General features: G+C 34.5%; 1 protein-coding gene across 1 annotated transcript in view; it reads right to left on the reverse strand.

Annotated features, from left to right (window-relative positions):
* Positions 1 to 16,808, reverse strand: part of IQSEC1 (IQ motif and Sec7 domain ArfGEF 1) — a 327,515-nt gene that overhangs the window by 49,771 nt on the left and 260,936 nt on the right. The window contains 1 exon segment of the mRNA XM_032212302.1: positions 1,420 to 1,702. Within this exon segment, the coding sequence (XP_032068193.1) occupies positions 1,420 to 1,702 (283 nt within the window).

Below are 16,808 nucleotides of genomic sequence, written 5' to 3' on the forward strand. Positions count from 1 at the left end.
GTATTCTCCAGTTATAATTACTTGGAAGATTTGGAAAGTGGGAAATTTTGAGGTTTGCAATCAATTACAATTTCAACCTATGGTGCATCTCCGTCATAAGGCTGTTGTAGATGTAAAATAGCCATCTTGAAACATAAAGAGACTTTTGGGGTAACTTGCACTTTATACCAAGCAATAATAGGCTATATACCAGTGCTAACTGTGTATCTGGTTTCTGGACCAATGGTGAGAAAAAATTTGGAAGTTAAAGAGACAATATCTGTTTCTTCTCTGCATCTCCAAATGACAGAGTACTGTGACAGAGCCCAAAGCAGAAGCACATATTTGTTTCTGTTGCTTGACCAGAGATAATGACTCACCCTCCTACTCTTAGGAGCAAATTGCTGAGGGATATTATACTACTTTTATTTTCCCCCTCTGCCTTCCTTTCCCAAAGCAAGCATTGTCTTACAGCTTAACAGTTGCAGCATATAAAGCTCTAAGTAACATGATTATTGCTTTCCCTCTGTTTTCCACCTGAGATGAGCAACACTGCTGAAAAGACTTTAAAAGCAGTGGGAAGCAAGTAAGAGGAGATCCTGGCTTTTCCTTCTCTGCTTTCTAGCAGTGCAACAACTTCTTGTTACACACAATATTTTCCTCCTGGAAGCTACTCTATAACCATGTTTGCCAAGAAGCTGGAGAATAGCTGGAGAGGTGAAGTAGCTGGACTCACTCAGGTCTTCCTTATGCTCCACGGTCATTAGCTGTTTTATGAAAGGAAGTTCAGAAAAGAGAGAAAAGGAAGGAACAGCAATGATGTAGCATCTTTCAGCAAATTCCAGAGAAACTGGCCAGAGAGCAGGTGCTTCCAGCACAGGAAGGGCAAAATACCATTCATGTCCAATTATCAGAATGTTAGTGCTACCTGGGAAGTTCCAAATTAAAATTATTACAATACCCTGATTTTTTGACATGAAGGCAGCACTGAAAAAAGTGACTTATGACTGGTTTTTTAATTTATGACTATCACAGTTTCCCTACAGTCATGTTATTAGAATTTGGATGATGGAAACCAGCATGACTTTATGATGGTTACAACATCCAGCATGGGGTATGCTGTCACATGATTGCCATTTTCAACTCTTCCCAGTTGGCTTCCAATAAGCAAAGTGAATGGGCAAAGCCAGATTTGCTTAACAAAGATGTGATTCATTTAACAACTGCACTGATTTGCTTAGCAACTGGGTGATTCACTTAACAATCACCTTGCTTAGCAACAGAAATTTAGGTCATAATTGTCGTTGCAAATGAAGGACTACCTGTAAACATAAGTGCTAAATTCTAGAGGCTCATGAAAAAAAAATCTCTCAAGAAAGTTGATAATTAGTACATTTCTTTTTTTAAAATTTGATTAATACAGCAACACAGCTCAAATACCTGTTTATCCTGCAAGTCCGATGAGAGTTCATAGCTTTCTGAGAGGGACCGTGACCTTTTAATAGCTTCTTCTTCTGCTTGTTTTCTTAATATTGACGTTGAGTGCTGAAGCTTTGGCCTCCGGGGCCTTTGGTGTCCAGGGGAGACAGAATATAGACCATATGGAGAATGGTCATAATGATCTGGACTTAGAGCTGAACTGTGAGTTATAGTTCCTTGATGATAAGCAGATGAACTATCCAGGGATGTGCCAGTTTCACTTCCAGGCGCTTCACCCTCAACACTGGAAAAAAGGAGAGTAAAATGCAACATGGTTAAGATGTATAGTATAGCTTTTTACTGCTGCAGTTCCATATGTATATAAATGTTTGTTTGTTTGATGCCCATCTTAGCAAATGACTCTGGGTGCTCACAATTAAATTATTAACTGTGAACTATTAATCATGTCTAAAATATTCACTTTCAGATACACACTTTAGGAAACTACAAATGATCATGTTTACAAATTTCTGACACTTTCGTTTGTTTCTAATGTAATACAATGTAACATAGATAAAATGAAGATTTAGAAATTTCAAACATTGCTATTATTTCCTTGGCAACTCTAAACTTTGCCTCATGCAATTTTTAATAGGAATCTCTAAATAAAAATAAGTGATGTATATCACATTATTAGCAATTAAAAAGAGCAAACTAATCAATAATTTCTGGAATCAGTTTAGTGGAACAATGGAAACCAGTATCCAGTTATACAAGAGAGTAAACTAGTGCCCATTGCAATCTTAGAAGACATTCAGCTTTCCCCATAACACAATAAATGGTGCATCAATTTTTGCAGATCTGACACCAGAACATCTATTATGCAATAAATTATTTGTAGATACCAACATGTTATGAGATTTAGTATTTCTCATGAAAGATCAAATATAATTTTAATAATCAGTGTTGAGGTTTCAGTAAATGTTACATGAGGAATGAAATATTCCAACTCATACAATAATGCAACAACTAATATATTATAGAAACATGACATTGCACAGGTTTCAAACTAATTATTTCATTTTAATTACTCTTTCCATCCCACTCTTATTTCCAGTCTTACTGTTACAACTTTATAAAGTAAAAATAAATATTCAAGTTGCTTCATTCTTGCCAACATATAAATTGTTCAATGGCTCTAAAATGCTTCAACAGGATTTAGAAACATGCCAAACCCACAAGAAAAACAAGTTCCTGCCAAATCTCCGTGGAGATGAATGAACCAACACAGTAGCCAGCAAGAATATGAAAGGTACTGTTAGATGAATGCCATAAATAGTAATGATCATGCAACCAATATAGAAAAAATTCTTAAATTTTTTAAAGAGGAGTTTATTTATTGGATTTTTTGTAAATATTAAACAGGATAAAAATGGTAATTAATCCTCAGAATTTATTTAGTTATTCAATTTGTATAGCCACCCCTCTCACTATATGATTCTGGGCAGCTCACAATGACTAAAAACAAGAATAAAATATAAATAAAAACAAGCATACCAGCACATTAGACCATAATTAAAAACTAAAAACATAATCAGTCAGCAAACAATACATCCCATTCAGTTTAACCACTGAAAATGCTCATGAATATCCTTGGACCCCCTCTAAAAGCCTGGTTATGTCACCAGGCCCTTCTTAAAGGGCAGAAGGGCAGGTCCCTATCTAAATTCAAGGGGAATTGGAAAGATGGGTACCAGAGCAGTAAAGGCTTTCTTCCTGGGTCCCATATAGCAATAGCAATAGCAGTTAGACTTATATACCGCTTCATAGGGCTTTCAGCCCTCTCTAAGCGGTTTATAGAGTCAGCATATTGCCCCCACAGTCTGGGTCCTCATTTCACCACCTCGGAAGTATGGAAGGCTGAGTCAACCTTGAGCTGGTGAGATTTGAACCACTGAATTGCAGATAGCAGTCAGTTGAAGTGGCCTGCAGTACTGCACTCTAACCACTGAGCCACCTCAGCTCATATGATGATATTCCTTACTACATGGGACCAGGAACATGTCTCTGTTGCCAGGTCTGAATCCCATGTCACTGACCAAAGACCAGTAGTTAATGAAGTGAGTTAAGTGTAGACCAGAGGTGGTATTCAGCAGATTCTGACCAGTTCTGGAGAACTGGTAGCAGAAATTTTGAGTAGTTCAGAGAACTGGTAAATACCACCTCTGATTGGTCCCGCCCCCATCCATTCTCTGCCTCCCAAGCTCTAGCTGAGTGGGAGGAAATGGGGATTTTGCAGTAACCTTCCCCTGGAGTGGGGAAGGAACGGGGATTTTATAGTAGCCTTCCCCTGCCATGCCCACCAAGCCACACCATGCCCACCACGCCATGTCCACAGAACTGGTAGCAAAAGTTTTTGAATCCCAACACTGGTATAGATCCTTGATTCTTATACAAGATATAGCAATTTGGTAAACAGCCTTGAAAGACATCATAATCAATAGAATATTGTAATCTCTTTTTTTGCACACATTATGAAAAAGTCTAATTCTCTGGAGAAGGCTCTAGCCCTGGAAAAATGTGAGCAGCTAGGTGAATTGACTCAGTTATAGTTGCAATGGGTGTACTTTTGGAAAACCCAAAAGACTAGATCAGAGAAAAATCATCATGGAGAAAATATATTGATGTGATCATTAACTCTGTTACAAACTTGATGGCACATGATCAATCAGAAATCAAAATCTATTTGTCCATTTCCCAGTGAAAACTACTGTTGCTTTCCATCCAGAAGTAGCCCAAAGCCAGATTGGAAAGGGACAAGAATTAAATCACCAAAACTGCTAACACCCTGTGTTCCTCAAAAGAATACACACAGATGCATACCTATCTCCATCACTGACATAGCTGTCCGCATATACACATTACCAAAAGGAAAACTGGTATGAGACATTAAATTGTTTGAGATGACTTTTCTGTTCTGAGTACACAAAATCATTAATATTTAAACAATAGCTTTTTAAAAGCAAACCTCACTTGCTATTCTAGAATATGGTTTCAGAATGAATATGAACACTATAAATGTAGATTATAATAACTAAATTATTATTTCATATGAGATAGACTTTATTATTCACTTTTAAAAACAGCTTCCTTCAACTCGATAACAGAATTAATATGGATTAAAAATATCCAACAAAGTAAGTAGGGGCTCATGTCTCAAGTGCTTATTATACTTTTCATGGGATTTTAGATTTGCCTTCCTGAGTAAGTTCATGGTTTCTTCAACAAAAGTTTAATAAGTTAAAGTTCACTCCACATACTAACCCAAAATGGAATAAAATGTAACTTATGTGTGACACTGTTCTATTTTCTCTCCAATTACTCTATAGCGTTTGAGTTCCCTCAACTATAAAATTTATAAAAGACTGAACAGTATTTTTTAAAAGTGCAAGCAGGTTTTTAATGCACCACTGATATTTTAACATGGTTTATATTTAATAATACCACATTGTTCTCTAAATATATACTTAAAAGCTATGATAAAAATATAAGTATAAAAATAATATATAATCTATTTTGAATGCATTCAAACTAAATACATATAGTAAAGAAATGAATATAAATATAAAAGGAAAATGGATTTGGGTATCTATGAAAAATTGAATTAGCAAAGATACTTGCATAGGGATGTAGACTGCCTGTCATAATACAACAGGTACAGGTGGTCCTCAGCTTAGTATTTTCATTGCTAAGCAAGGTGATTGTTAAGTGAACTGCATTCAATTTTATGACCTTTTTTGACATGGAAAATCATTGCAGCTGTTAATAGAATCAGGTGGTCATTAAGTGAATCTGGCTCCCCCCCATTCACTTTGTTTCTTGGAAGCTAGCAGGGGAGGCCACAAATGGTGATAACAGGACTCCAGGACTTGGCAACTGTCCTAAATTCATGCTGGTTACCAAGAACCCAAATTTTGATCAGGTGGCCGTAGGGATGCTACAATGGTCTTAAGTGTGGACTTTTTTCAATGTATTGTAACTTTGAATGGCCAGTAAACAAATGGTTATAAGTTGAGGACTACTTGTGTAGTACCAAGGGATATAAGATATTGTTTTAGTAGTTGCAGGAATGTTAAGGCAGTTATGAATCACGATCTTAATTCAAATCCTATTAGGACGTTGGTCACAAACTGAAGGGGCATGGGAACGGTTTTCATAAATATCTCATGCAATACTTTTTTCGGTTTTTAAAAGGACAAATCAAGAGAGCAGAAGTGAAATCACATTAGCTCTGAAAGTTCTAATTGACTCGGGAACAGTGTTGTTAGCCTTACACCTTATACATCGAATCATCTTAGCGAACAAGGTGAAATTTCATGACTTATTTATTCCATGTGGAGGATGAGTGCAAGGTTATCAAATGTATTTTACTTGAGATGCGTCAACTTTTGAAAGGTCATGTATAACTACTGAGTACATTCCGATGGTAAAAATGCAGCACATTTTGTAAAATGTCAGTATTCACAGCCTATTCCATAAGAATAAGACCATTTGAAGCATAGCTGTGGTTTAATCTCAGTGGCCAGAAATGAAATCCAAGACTCCGAGCAGTCTGCAAACTATGGAAGAAAAAGCAAAATCTCCTAAATCCTTTATGTGCCAACATGTCTTGCTTATTAAAATGGTTTATACTTAATGTGATACTACTAATTAAAAACATTTTCAATCATTTAATTTTACCCATGCAAGGTAAAGAAAATATTTTGAAAGAAAAATTGAACAAGAATCAAGAATATTCCTCAGTGAATTACAATATTGTTGCCAATTGTGCCTGCCAACTAAAATAAAATGAATTCTCTGAGTTGAACTCAATTCCTTGTGACTTCAGGAATACTCCCTTGTAGCTTTATTAACAAGAATATTTAAATAGTCTTCTTCCAAGGTTTCCCCCCCTACTTTCCAGTCTAGCCAAAGCTCAGATAGTCACCCATTCAAATGTGAGAGCCTTTCTTTTATTATTCAACAGTGTGTCATTTCTAATTATTTATTGCCCACAAACTGTTCTTTAGCCAGTTGAATCAGTGAGGATCTTCCTCATGTACTCTGCTCAAGCATTTTTCAGGTAGTTGGAGAAATTTTTTTAAATGTGTATCAATGAGCCATGATTTGAGCAGCGAGCAAAGTGGAAGTGCAATAAACTCAATGAAATTATTTTGAGACACTATGCTAATAAATAGTTTCTGAATTTTATCACAACACTTCTCAAACTGTATTGCCACCATGGTTTATTTGCTATTTCCTGAAATCATACACAAATGAATAAAATGTTAATTTTATTCTTGTATGTTGAACGAATACTGACTTTTATACCAAAAGCAGTCATACACTCAATGTACATTTGTGCTAGTACATTTGCCTAAGATATATCTGACTATACTTCCCTGTAATCTTAACTCTTTACAGTATTGTTATGTGATCTGTATGAACGCGGTGGCTCAGTGGCTAAGATGCTGAGCTTGTCAATCAGAAAGGTCGACAGTTTGGTGGTTCGAATCCTTAGGGCTGCATAACTGAGTGAGCTCCCGTTACTTGTCCCAGCTTCTGCCAACCTAGCAGTTCAAAAGCACGTAAAGAAATTCAAGTAGAAAAATAGGAACCACCATTGGTGGGAAGGTAACAGTGATCCGTACACCATCAGTGTAGCCCACATGACCACAGAGATGTCTTCTGACAGCACTGACTCTTTGGCTTTGAAACGGACATGAGCACTGCCTCCTAGAGTCAGGAATGACTGGCCCATATGTGCAAGGGGAACCTTTGCATTTATCTTTTATGTGCTCTTTGCTCAGCCATTCCATGCTAGTACAATGAATTTTAGGATTACGTATCAAAAGTAAACTTCTAATATAACAGCAATTTAACTCTTATTTGATTTCATATACCACAAATTATTATTATTTAGCTTATGACATATAAGGCTAGGGAGGCTACAATGTTATACACCCAGTAGAAGTCCTGGCAGCCAACCATCACTAGTTCATTTGTTGCACCAGTGTACCACAAGAGGGCAAACTAACTTCACACCGGCTGGCCTGTAGCCTTCTCAAAGAACTCATCTAGTCTTCCCTCCATAAACTATTTTAACCAACATATCATCATAAGATGTCATAAATATCTATTCGGCTTGTTTCTTCTCTGAATTAACTTGATGCATTGCACAACAACTAAGAGAACATAAACTGCATAGTAAAATTTTGCCTATTTGGATTAAAGATGTTCAGGTCAAATGCTATCAATATTTAGTTAAGCACATACTAAACGTTTGTTCTGGTATATATGCCTGCATTGATGATGCAAAAGTACTACAATGCTAAAGCTAAAATTTACTTTTAACTCCATAGAACATATAAACTTTATAGAACATTTTAGAAGATTCAGAGTTTTCCTTTCTCTTCAAAATATCCTATTGTTTCTAAATTTTACTTTTTAAAATAGATTCAAGACCTCTTTCCTATTACTGTATCTATTTTCTTATCATGAAAAATAATAAAATATCAATGATCAGCAATGGAACACATTTGAAGAAACAGAACATGTAGCTGTTACTGTATTTAGAAGGTTATAAGCTAAATTTGGGGGGAAAGTATCAAAAAACTGTCAGCCAGCAGTTTTACTTTACTGGAACTCATTTAGCTACATAAAGCTATTATTGTTAGTATTAGGTCTTATGTGGTTTTAACCTTACTACTGGGAATTGAACTCTTTACACAGTGTACTTAGCTTAATAAACTACAATGACTTGGTTGTCAAAGATCTGATAAAATGCTGATTTTGGAGACTAAATTCTATAGCAAGCATATAAATAATAAGATGACAAAGGAAGATAGTTTGTTGAAGGAAAAATTCATAAAAGGGATCTCATGAAGAACTTCCTAAAAAGTAATCAGTGAAAAACTTAATAAATGTTGTGTACTTCAAAGGTTTTATTTCTTTATTTCTATATGATACTTAAGGACATAATTTAAACCAATACTTCAATTGCAATATATTACAAGGTTTCATAAAATATTTCAAAGTTTTCATTGCTAGAATTCTATTTTATAAACTGGAAATGATGTGTGCTTATTGTGCTAATATTGCTATATACATTCACTGTGATTTATAGAGGACAAAGTAACATAAATGAAATAATAAACAACATAATATTCTGATCAACAACTGAGGAAATTAGTTCAGATACAGATATTTCTTATTATCTTATTCAGCATTGTCTAGAATATAGCTTATTGGGTATTATAACAAATCTTAGCATAAAAAGTAACACTGCAATCACTATTTAAGTTATCATCAGAATGTTAAAGAAATTTCTGCAAGAATTATTTTAGATGGCTAGCCTCAAAAAACTCCAGGGGTTATTCTTCTTAACTATTTTGAATAAATTTGAGGAAATATTTGAGTGTGTGGTAAGACCTTAATAAACAGTGAAAATATTCAAACAAAATATTGCTTTAAAGGAGAAATTTTATCCATTAACTATTCTGTTTGTGGGTATTTAGTTCAGAGTTCATAGGATGATTACATATGCTTGCTATGTTTCGCCAAAAACACTTGTCAGCAAAAAGAAAGCCTGTTTTTCTTAGAAATCCAAAAGTCTAACTGTGCCAAAACCAAAGAAAGGAAATCTTCAAAGCCACAAAATAATAGAGCAGCATATCAGCTAGTTTTTTTAAAAGAAAAAAAAATTGTTTAAAGATAGAAAAGAAAACAAAAGTATTTCAAGGAGATGAAATGGTAAAACCAAAGGTTGCCAGATAGGCTTATGCTAATTTATAATTGGAGGTCTCTATACCGGTAGTTGTGCAAATTAGTTGCACAGAAATTGCTTTCTAAGATCAAAGAGAAGGATTACAGTGCAGAATACTCATATGTAGAGTGCAAATCACTTGTATAGATTTCACATGAACATCTCTGAGAATAACATGGACTTACAATACCTAAATAAATAGGAAAACAAATAAATATAAGCTTCAGGCAACAACTACTCAATGGAAAGTACAAGGATAAAAGTAAATTGTTAATTGGACTATAAGGGACATAGGATAGTCTGCCTAGCAGTTAGCCTAAACATTCCCTTTCAAACACCTCTTCCTATAATTCCCCCCCCCCCACACTTTTTAGCTGCTCAACTCTTAAGTTTAAGTATTAATATTAATCTAAAAAGAATTTTGTTAGCATTACACTAAGATTCCAGGGGAATTAGCAAGCTTAATTAAGATTCTGTTTTCAGCCCATGAAATCCAACTGTTGTTTAATTGACCTTTTCAAACTAAACACTGGAACAATTTAAAAGAAAAATAAATTTCAGAGATGCTCAATTTTTTTAAACACCATGAAAGGGTTCAGTAGCTCCAATGACTCTGAGCATGATGTTAATGACAAGGTGAACTGATAAAGTGATCCTCATTGGAAAGTTTGAGATAAAACCCAGGGACAGCCTGATTTTCATTCTTTTTAAACTGTATCTCCATTATTACGTCTGTATCCATTTCCTTGAAAATATTTACACAGAAATTGATGGTGTTTATTTACAAGGAGATACATACAGAATGGCCTTTTAGTTTTGATATTTACCATACTTCTACAATAAAGTCACTATATCACCTTACACAACCTAGATTTTTCTGCAGATTTCTTTTCTCTTTTCTTTACCTCATCAGAAAACGAAGTCTATCAGAGGGAGGAGCCAACTTCGCGACCAGATGGTCGTGCGGTCTCGATGCTCTGAGACCGCAGCCAATACTTTTGCCGCTGGGTGGTCCAAATGGACCTAGACCGTCCTGAAGAGACGGTGAACAGGAAGGTGACAGTGATCTCAGGGATATCGCAAAATCCCTGAAAGAAGCAAGAGAAGTTCTTCAAGCCATCGACAAAAATCCAACCATGGCTGACAAAGTCGGGGCAGCTCCAAAACGGAAGGATACGGAAAGATAAAGTGTTTCCAGCTGGTGAGGAACTTTTACTGTTTTAAAAAGAGACTGCCTATAAAAACTTAAAATTAACTTAAATTGAAGAATAGAAGAATCAAGCGGCTGAATTAAATTTGGAATGGTTTTGAACAGTGGCTATCTTACTTTTTAAATGCTATCTTCATGGATGGAATTTATGCAAGCCTTTTGAAACGGATGGATTAAGTTTTCTTCTTCTACTTTTCTTTATTGTTCTCTGTAACCTATAGACTAAAGTTTTTCTCTTTCATTGCTGTGGGTATTTTTCTAATTCATTTAAAGATTGGACTCTTTTTTCTAACTTGAAATACAAAAAAGATACAAAAGGAAACTAGATTTCCAACAGTGTTACTGCTGCTCGGAGGCTGGAAGGTTTTGTTGATCGGAGCTTTGTGTATTGAAAATTGGACACTTTTTTCTTCATGGATTGTTTTGACTTGGCACTACAAGGTTTTTCTGCTCGGCTACAGAGAGTGATAAGAAGAGAAGCACACAGATGTCCCTTTGAAGTATATTTCTAATCAGAGAAAAGTGAAAACAACGTTCTTTTTGAATCTATGCTTTAATTTTATTAACCTTCCAAGCTAGAGCAGCTGTGTTTGTTAGAATGGCACAATTTCAAAAGAAAATATCAGTCTCAAATTTGCAAAAGATACTTTCAGAAATACAGAAATTATCAAATATATATGAAAGAATAGAGAAAAAACTGGAATACGTAGAGCACATAACAATAAAATATGATGAAAAAATTAAAGATGTTTATCAAATGCAAAATGTGGTGATTGAAACTCAAAAAATCGAAGTGGAAAATGAATATAAAGAGATTAAACCTGTTGATACTTATGGTAATTGGTTTGTTTTTGAAAATGGAAAGAATGGAATATTGAAAGAGGAATTAAATGGAGAGGAAATCTATTCCAGAGGGCAAGATACAGAAGAAGAAAAACTAAAGAATCTATGGACTTAAAGAGACAAATTCTATTAGCAAAAGCATTGATAGCACTGCTGACAATCAAAGATAAGCTGAATAAGGAAACAGAAACAGGGCATCAAATTTATATGAGAGATCTTATAAGCAAGGAGTTGCTAAGAGAAGTCTATACAAAGCTGATCAAGAAGATGATTAGAGAATTGGCACCACAAATGGCAGAAGATATGAGACTGTTTTGCTATTGGAAAGATACAGGTTGATAGATGGAAGAATATAATTTAAAACTAGTTAAACTTAGTGAAATTTATTGATAATAGATATAGCTTAAATAAATAATTGATAATGTTACTAATGTATACAATGTGTGGTGTTATGATGAGTATAATTGGATGAATATTGAATGGTACCCATGTAATGAAGATTAGCAATCCCTTTGGATTATACATAATAATAATAATAATAATAATAATAATAATAATAAACTGTTAGATAAAATTAAAGTTTTGATTATTAGGGGGAAATGTTATGATACAGGATATAGTCAAATAAAGGAGGGATAAGAATAACAACGCATATAGATATGGGTATAACATAAGGAAACTGGATGTAAACTTTAAACAGTGATTTGGAAAGGAGGATTAGAAAACTTTGTTATTAAATAATATGGATGTTTAGCTAGAACAGGATATAAGGATTTAGTGTTAGTGGAGGATTTTAGAAATAGTAATTGAAACGCCAGTATGTGGTTATGTATTAAATTTTGGTATATTTTATGATGGACACTTAAATGAAAATGGAGATATAATGATGGTGACATGTATAAAATTTGAGTTAAAATATTTAAGTTAATATGAATTATGTTTGTTGACTGTGGAAGAGATGCACAAAAGTTTTTTTTGTAACCAACTGATACACTTTCTATAGCATGTAAAGAAGGATGCTGTATTTGTTTTAAATTAAATTTTTTAAAATGTTATTAAAAAAAATTTAAAAAAAGAAATGAAGTCTGTCAAGGTTATTACTGTGCTATTACATGGGAAACACTCAGATTATTAATGGATTAACACAATTTAATAATATTTAGCATTTAAAAGCAAAAACATTCAAATTATTTCTAAATGTAATTTTTTGTCTTTTGAAGCTTATTTATATTTTACAAGACAGACATCTACCTCAATTATTCTCAAGTTCTGTAAACAAGTTCTGTGTATAACACCTTGCAATATTAGATTAATTTATACAAAATTTGAAGTCAATTTGAAAGTAGCTTTGGTATACCATAGCATTCATAATGGAACTGATTTATTGGAAATGAATCCTGTTCACTTCCAAACCCAGAAAAAGTTGGCCAAGTGTTGCCATCTGGTATGACCATTTTCTCTGGCAACACTTTGAATTGCTTTTCTCATCAGTAGGATGCTGTTTCATTTGCTTTTCTCATCAGTAGGATGCTGTTGCCTCATCACAAGTAACCATTTTTCTCCTGTCTCTTGCACAAAGCTTCGGTTTACAATGTAGCTAAGCAGCAGCCTAGTACTTTGAAGCCACTTGGTCAAAGAGGATGGGATAAAGATTATTCTTGTCAACTACACATTTGCTTACTTTACATAAAAGTAATGAAAGGGCACCTGGAAGAACTGCAAGGATCTGCAAATATAGTCAAGATAAGTCTGGTCTAGTTTCCTTCATCCTTGTTACTATAAAAAACAACCATGGTTCAAGCTTCTGTGAAAAACACCTGCTATCTTTCTAGCTTCACTGCTGGAACTGGCTTTTAAACAGAAACAATAATGTCTTTGTAGTTGTTTGGCCCCATTTTTTTCAGCAAAAGGTCCAAGAAATGCATTGAACATGTATTAAAAATGTCTGTATTTGATGGAAAAGTTTCTTAATTTTATGTCTGAGAAGGAGAGAATGGGGGTGAGGGAATGTTTGTGGTCTCTCTCACTTTCTCTCACACACAGTAAATTTACTGTGTAAATCCTCAATCATAAAATATTCAATTTAGAATTTTTGGGAGGCAAATAAGAAAGTTCCTGCTTTGTGGCAGCCTTTTCATATTTTAATACTAGAGTCATTTAGTGTCCTTCAGAGAAGCCTTTAAGCATTGATTAAATTTCATGGAAAGCTTTGTGTATTAAAGTAATATTAAACAATGTAATTATCCAAGATATAAATCAAATCAAGCTGATAAAATCTGCTACTTGATTTATTCTGGAAGTATTTTCTCCTTTGCTGTTTTAAAGAATTGCTCATAAGAGATAGCAGAAACAGCCGGGAATAATTTTGACTTAATTGTACTCCCTTTTCAAATAATTTATATTTACAGGCTGAAGGAAGTTTAAAGAACAAAATCATTTTAAGAACAAAGCAGAAACCTCTAGAAATAATAAACTTTAAAGTTACATTGCATAATAAAAATATTCACTGACATTCGGCTGTATAATACTTGCAATATAGACTTGCAGACCAAAAGCACTATGGGTACACATCTGGTAATTTACTGTGACACACTTCAAAATATATTTCTTTCATTCATTCATTCATTCATTCATTCATTTCATTCATTCACATTCAATTTATATTGAGAAATAAAATTAAAACAATCACAATAATACAAAAATGAAAATATATGTATAGGTGAGAATAAATCACACATTATAATCACTAAAATAACCAAGAAACAGATTCTTGCATACACTCTGACCCAGACCAAGACATGCAGCTGAAAAGCAGTGGCTATTCTGATCTCCAAAGGAAGCACGTTCCATAGGATGGACTGTATAGCAGGAAGGATCCAACAACTGGAATTCCTTGGCTAACTGGACGCATAGCATGCCCATTTTAAAAAGTTAATGTCATAGTCATGAATGTTTTCAAAAGTTGAACCTTTTTCTAAAACTGTATAAAATTACGTAACGTTCATGTTCAATCTGTTGGCCAAGGCTTCTTAAACTATTCAAATTAACAATTTGATGAACAGCATTCCACCTTGGAACACAACACAGAGTCAGCAAAGAAAAGCTTTTTCACAGTACATTTTAGAAGCAGCAGCTTGCTCTAGTCTTTATCTTTCAGAGTTATTTTTTATTAAACATCTCATTATTCAAAGTGATTTTGGGCAGCAGAGGCATTAAAGATATATAGAATTTTCAAATATCACTGTCAGGGGTTCCTAAACTTTTTGTCATCACAGTTCCCCTAAAAATCCAAACACTGAAACAAGCACAAATGAAAGGAAAAATAATAAAAGGAAATCTTGGGAAACGTGGATTTACTGTAGCAATATAACTAAAAGGTTCTTCACACTTTTCTAGGACTCAGAGTTTCTCTTAACAGTTTGACAAATCCTGGCATAAGGATTAAGGATTTTGAACTAGGGCTGGCACATATTCATATTCCTGATATTGATGCTTGCTATTCCTAGCATTTAACCCAAAAACCATAATTTACTTTAAATAAAGTAATTTAATTTACTTTACGACATAGAATTAAGTGAAAGCTACTGAGAATCAAAACCAGAAAATCTGATTATAATCCCATTCTGTGTCTCTGTATTCTGCACCTGGACCAAACTAGTGTATGCCAGAATAAATTAGGAAAGGTAGTTTTTAATTAAAGGTAGTTTAACTAGATTCAAGCATAAGTGATTGGTAGTCCACTTGTGGGTAGACCATTAAGAAGCTGAAGTGTGTCATTGTACAATTTCATTCCACATTGCAGGCATAAAGACAGATGTCTGCACACAAAAATTTCTCCTGGGACAATCTAAAATTAAATATGCCAATTGCTCTTTTGTTAGAAGCTATTGCTGCTATTCCTCTGAAACTGATATCTTGCTATTTCACAATCATGATCTTCTCTATTCCCTCTCTCATGGTATGATAGCATAGCAACAGAAACATACAATAATAATTTCTGTATTAAACAAAATTATTGGGTGGACTTCAATAACATTGAAAGGATATGTTGTAAATATGAGTGCTACAATAATTTTCAGTAAAATGTCAAAAAGTACCGTATATACTCGAGTATAGGCCGACCCGAATATAAGCCGAGGCACCTAATTTTACCACAAAAAAACTGGAAAAGTTATTGACTCGAGTATAAGCCTAGGGTGGGAAATGCAGCAGCTACCGGTAAATTTCAAAAATAAAAATAGATACCAATAATGTTTTTGAATATTTATTTCAAAGAAAAACAGTAAACTAGCGGTGTATTCAATGAAATACTTCACTCACCTCATGATGCTGATGTCCCGCTGTGATGATGATGTCCCGTGCAGCCGCGGGAGCGATGTCCCGCCTCCTATGACACACGGCACAGTGATTCCTATCATTGGATCACTGTACCAGAGGAGGTGGGACATCGCTATGTGGCTGCTTGCCATAACAAGGAGGAGGTGGGACATCGTTGCAGAGCGGCAGGAGGGGGAGGAAGGGGAATCATAAGACAGCCCTGCATTACATTAGAACGTGAGGAGGGGGGATGGTGCGGTGCGCTGCGCGGCAAACTGACACAGAGGGGGGGAAACTCACAGGGGCGCCGGGCCATTCACGAGCCTCACCCAGCGGCATGGCCCCGCCCCTTTTTCTCCTCCATTTCGGGCAAATTTTTCACTGACTCGAGTATAAGCCGAGTCGGCTTTTTTCAGCCCAAAAAGTGGGCTGAAAAACTAGCTTATACTTGAGTATATACAGTAGTTCAGGTTTGTAAACAATCTCTTTTCAACACTATACATGAAACATAAATATTTCCTTGAAATATGAACGTGAATCTGATTAAAAAATTAAAATACTTAATTTTTCTAGAAAGAGATGTCAAATCTTGAGCAATAACAGATGTTCTGGAATAATATAAATAGTAGGGCCTTCCATAAACTTTCCTAGTTTAATTTACTTAAATTCAAGATTTCTACTAACCGAATCACTGCACAGTTTATGGCTGTTTTGTCTTGTGATATTCCTTTGCATGTGTTTTGCCCTTGTGGCTCAACCATACAATCATCACAAGTTATCTGTTATGGTTATACTTTTGGACACATTTTAACACAACTTCCATTTAGTTCTTTAAGACTACGATTACCCATCTTTACTCAGGTCAGACAGTCAAGTGATTTTTTTTGAAATATTTAGATGCGAAGATCAAGATAGCTGGGTTTTTAGGGAATATACAGTGAACAATTACAAGTTATACATAAATGTTAGGTTAAACTAGATTTAGCAATATTTCCTTTTGTTTTTCTTATGTTATACATGTAATCTTTCTGGCTTATTTTTCTTGTAACTTTTTTGCACTTTGCATAATGTTGCTTGTGTTGAAAGGATAAACCTGATAGGTATGCATGTAAAAATATAAGTTACTTCCTAACAAACTGATGGCAAATAAACTCAAACTTGTATTCATGTTTACCAAACTATGGGTATGAAGGACAAAGTTCAACAGATGACTGCTCTTAGAATCAATAAGGGAAT

This window comes from Thamnophis elegans, chromosome 2, assembly GCF_009769535.1.
Source record: "Thamnophis elegans isolate rThaEle1 chromosome 2, rThaEle1.pri, whole genome shotgun sequence".
Lineage (NCBI taxonomy): Eukaryota > Metazoa > Chordata > Lepidosauria > Squamata > Colubridae > Thamnophis > Thamnophis elegans.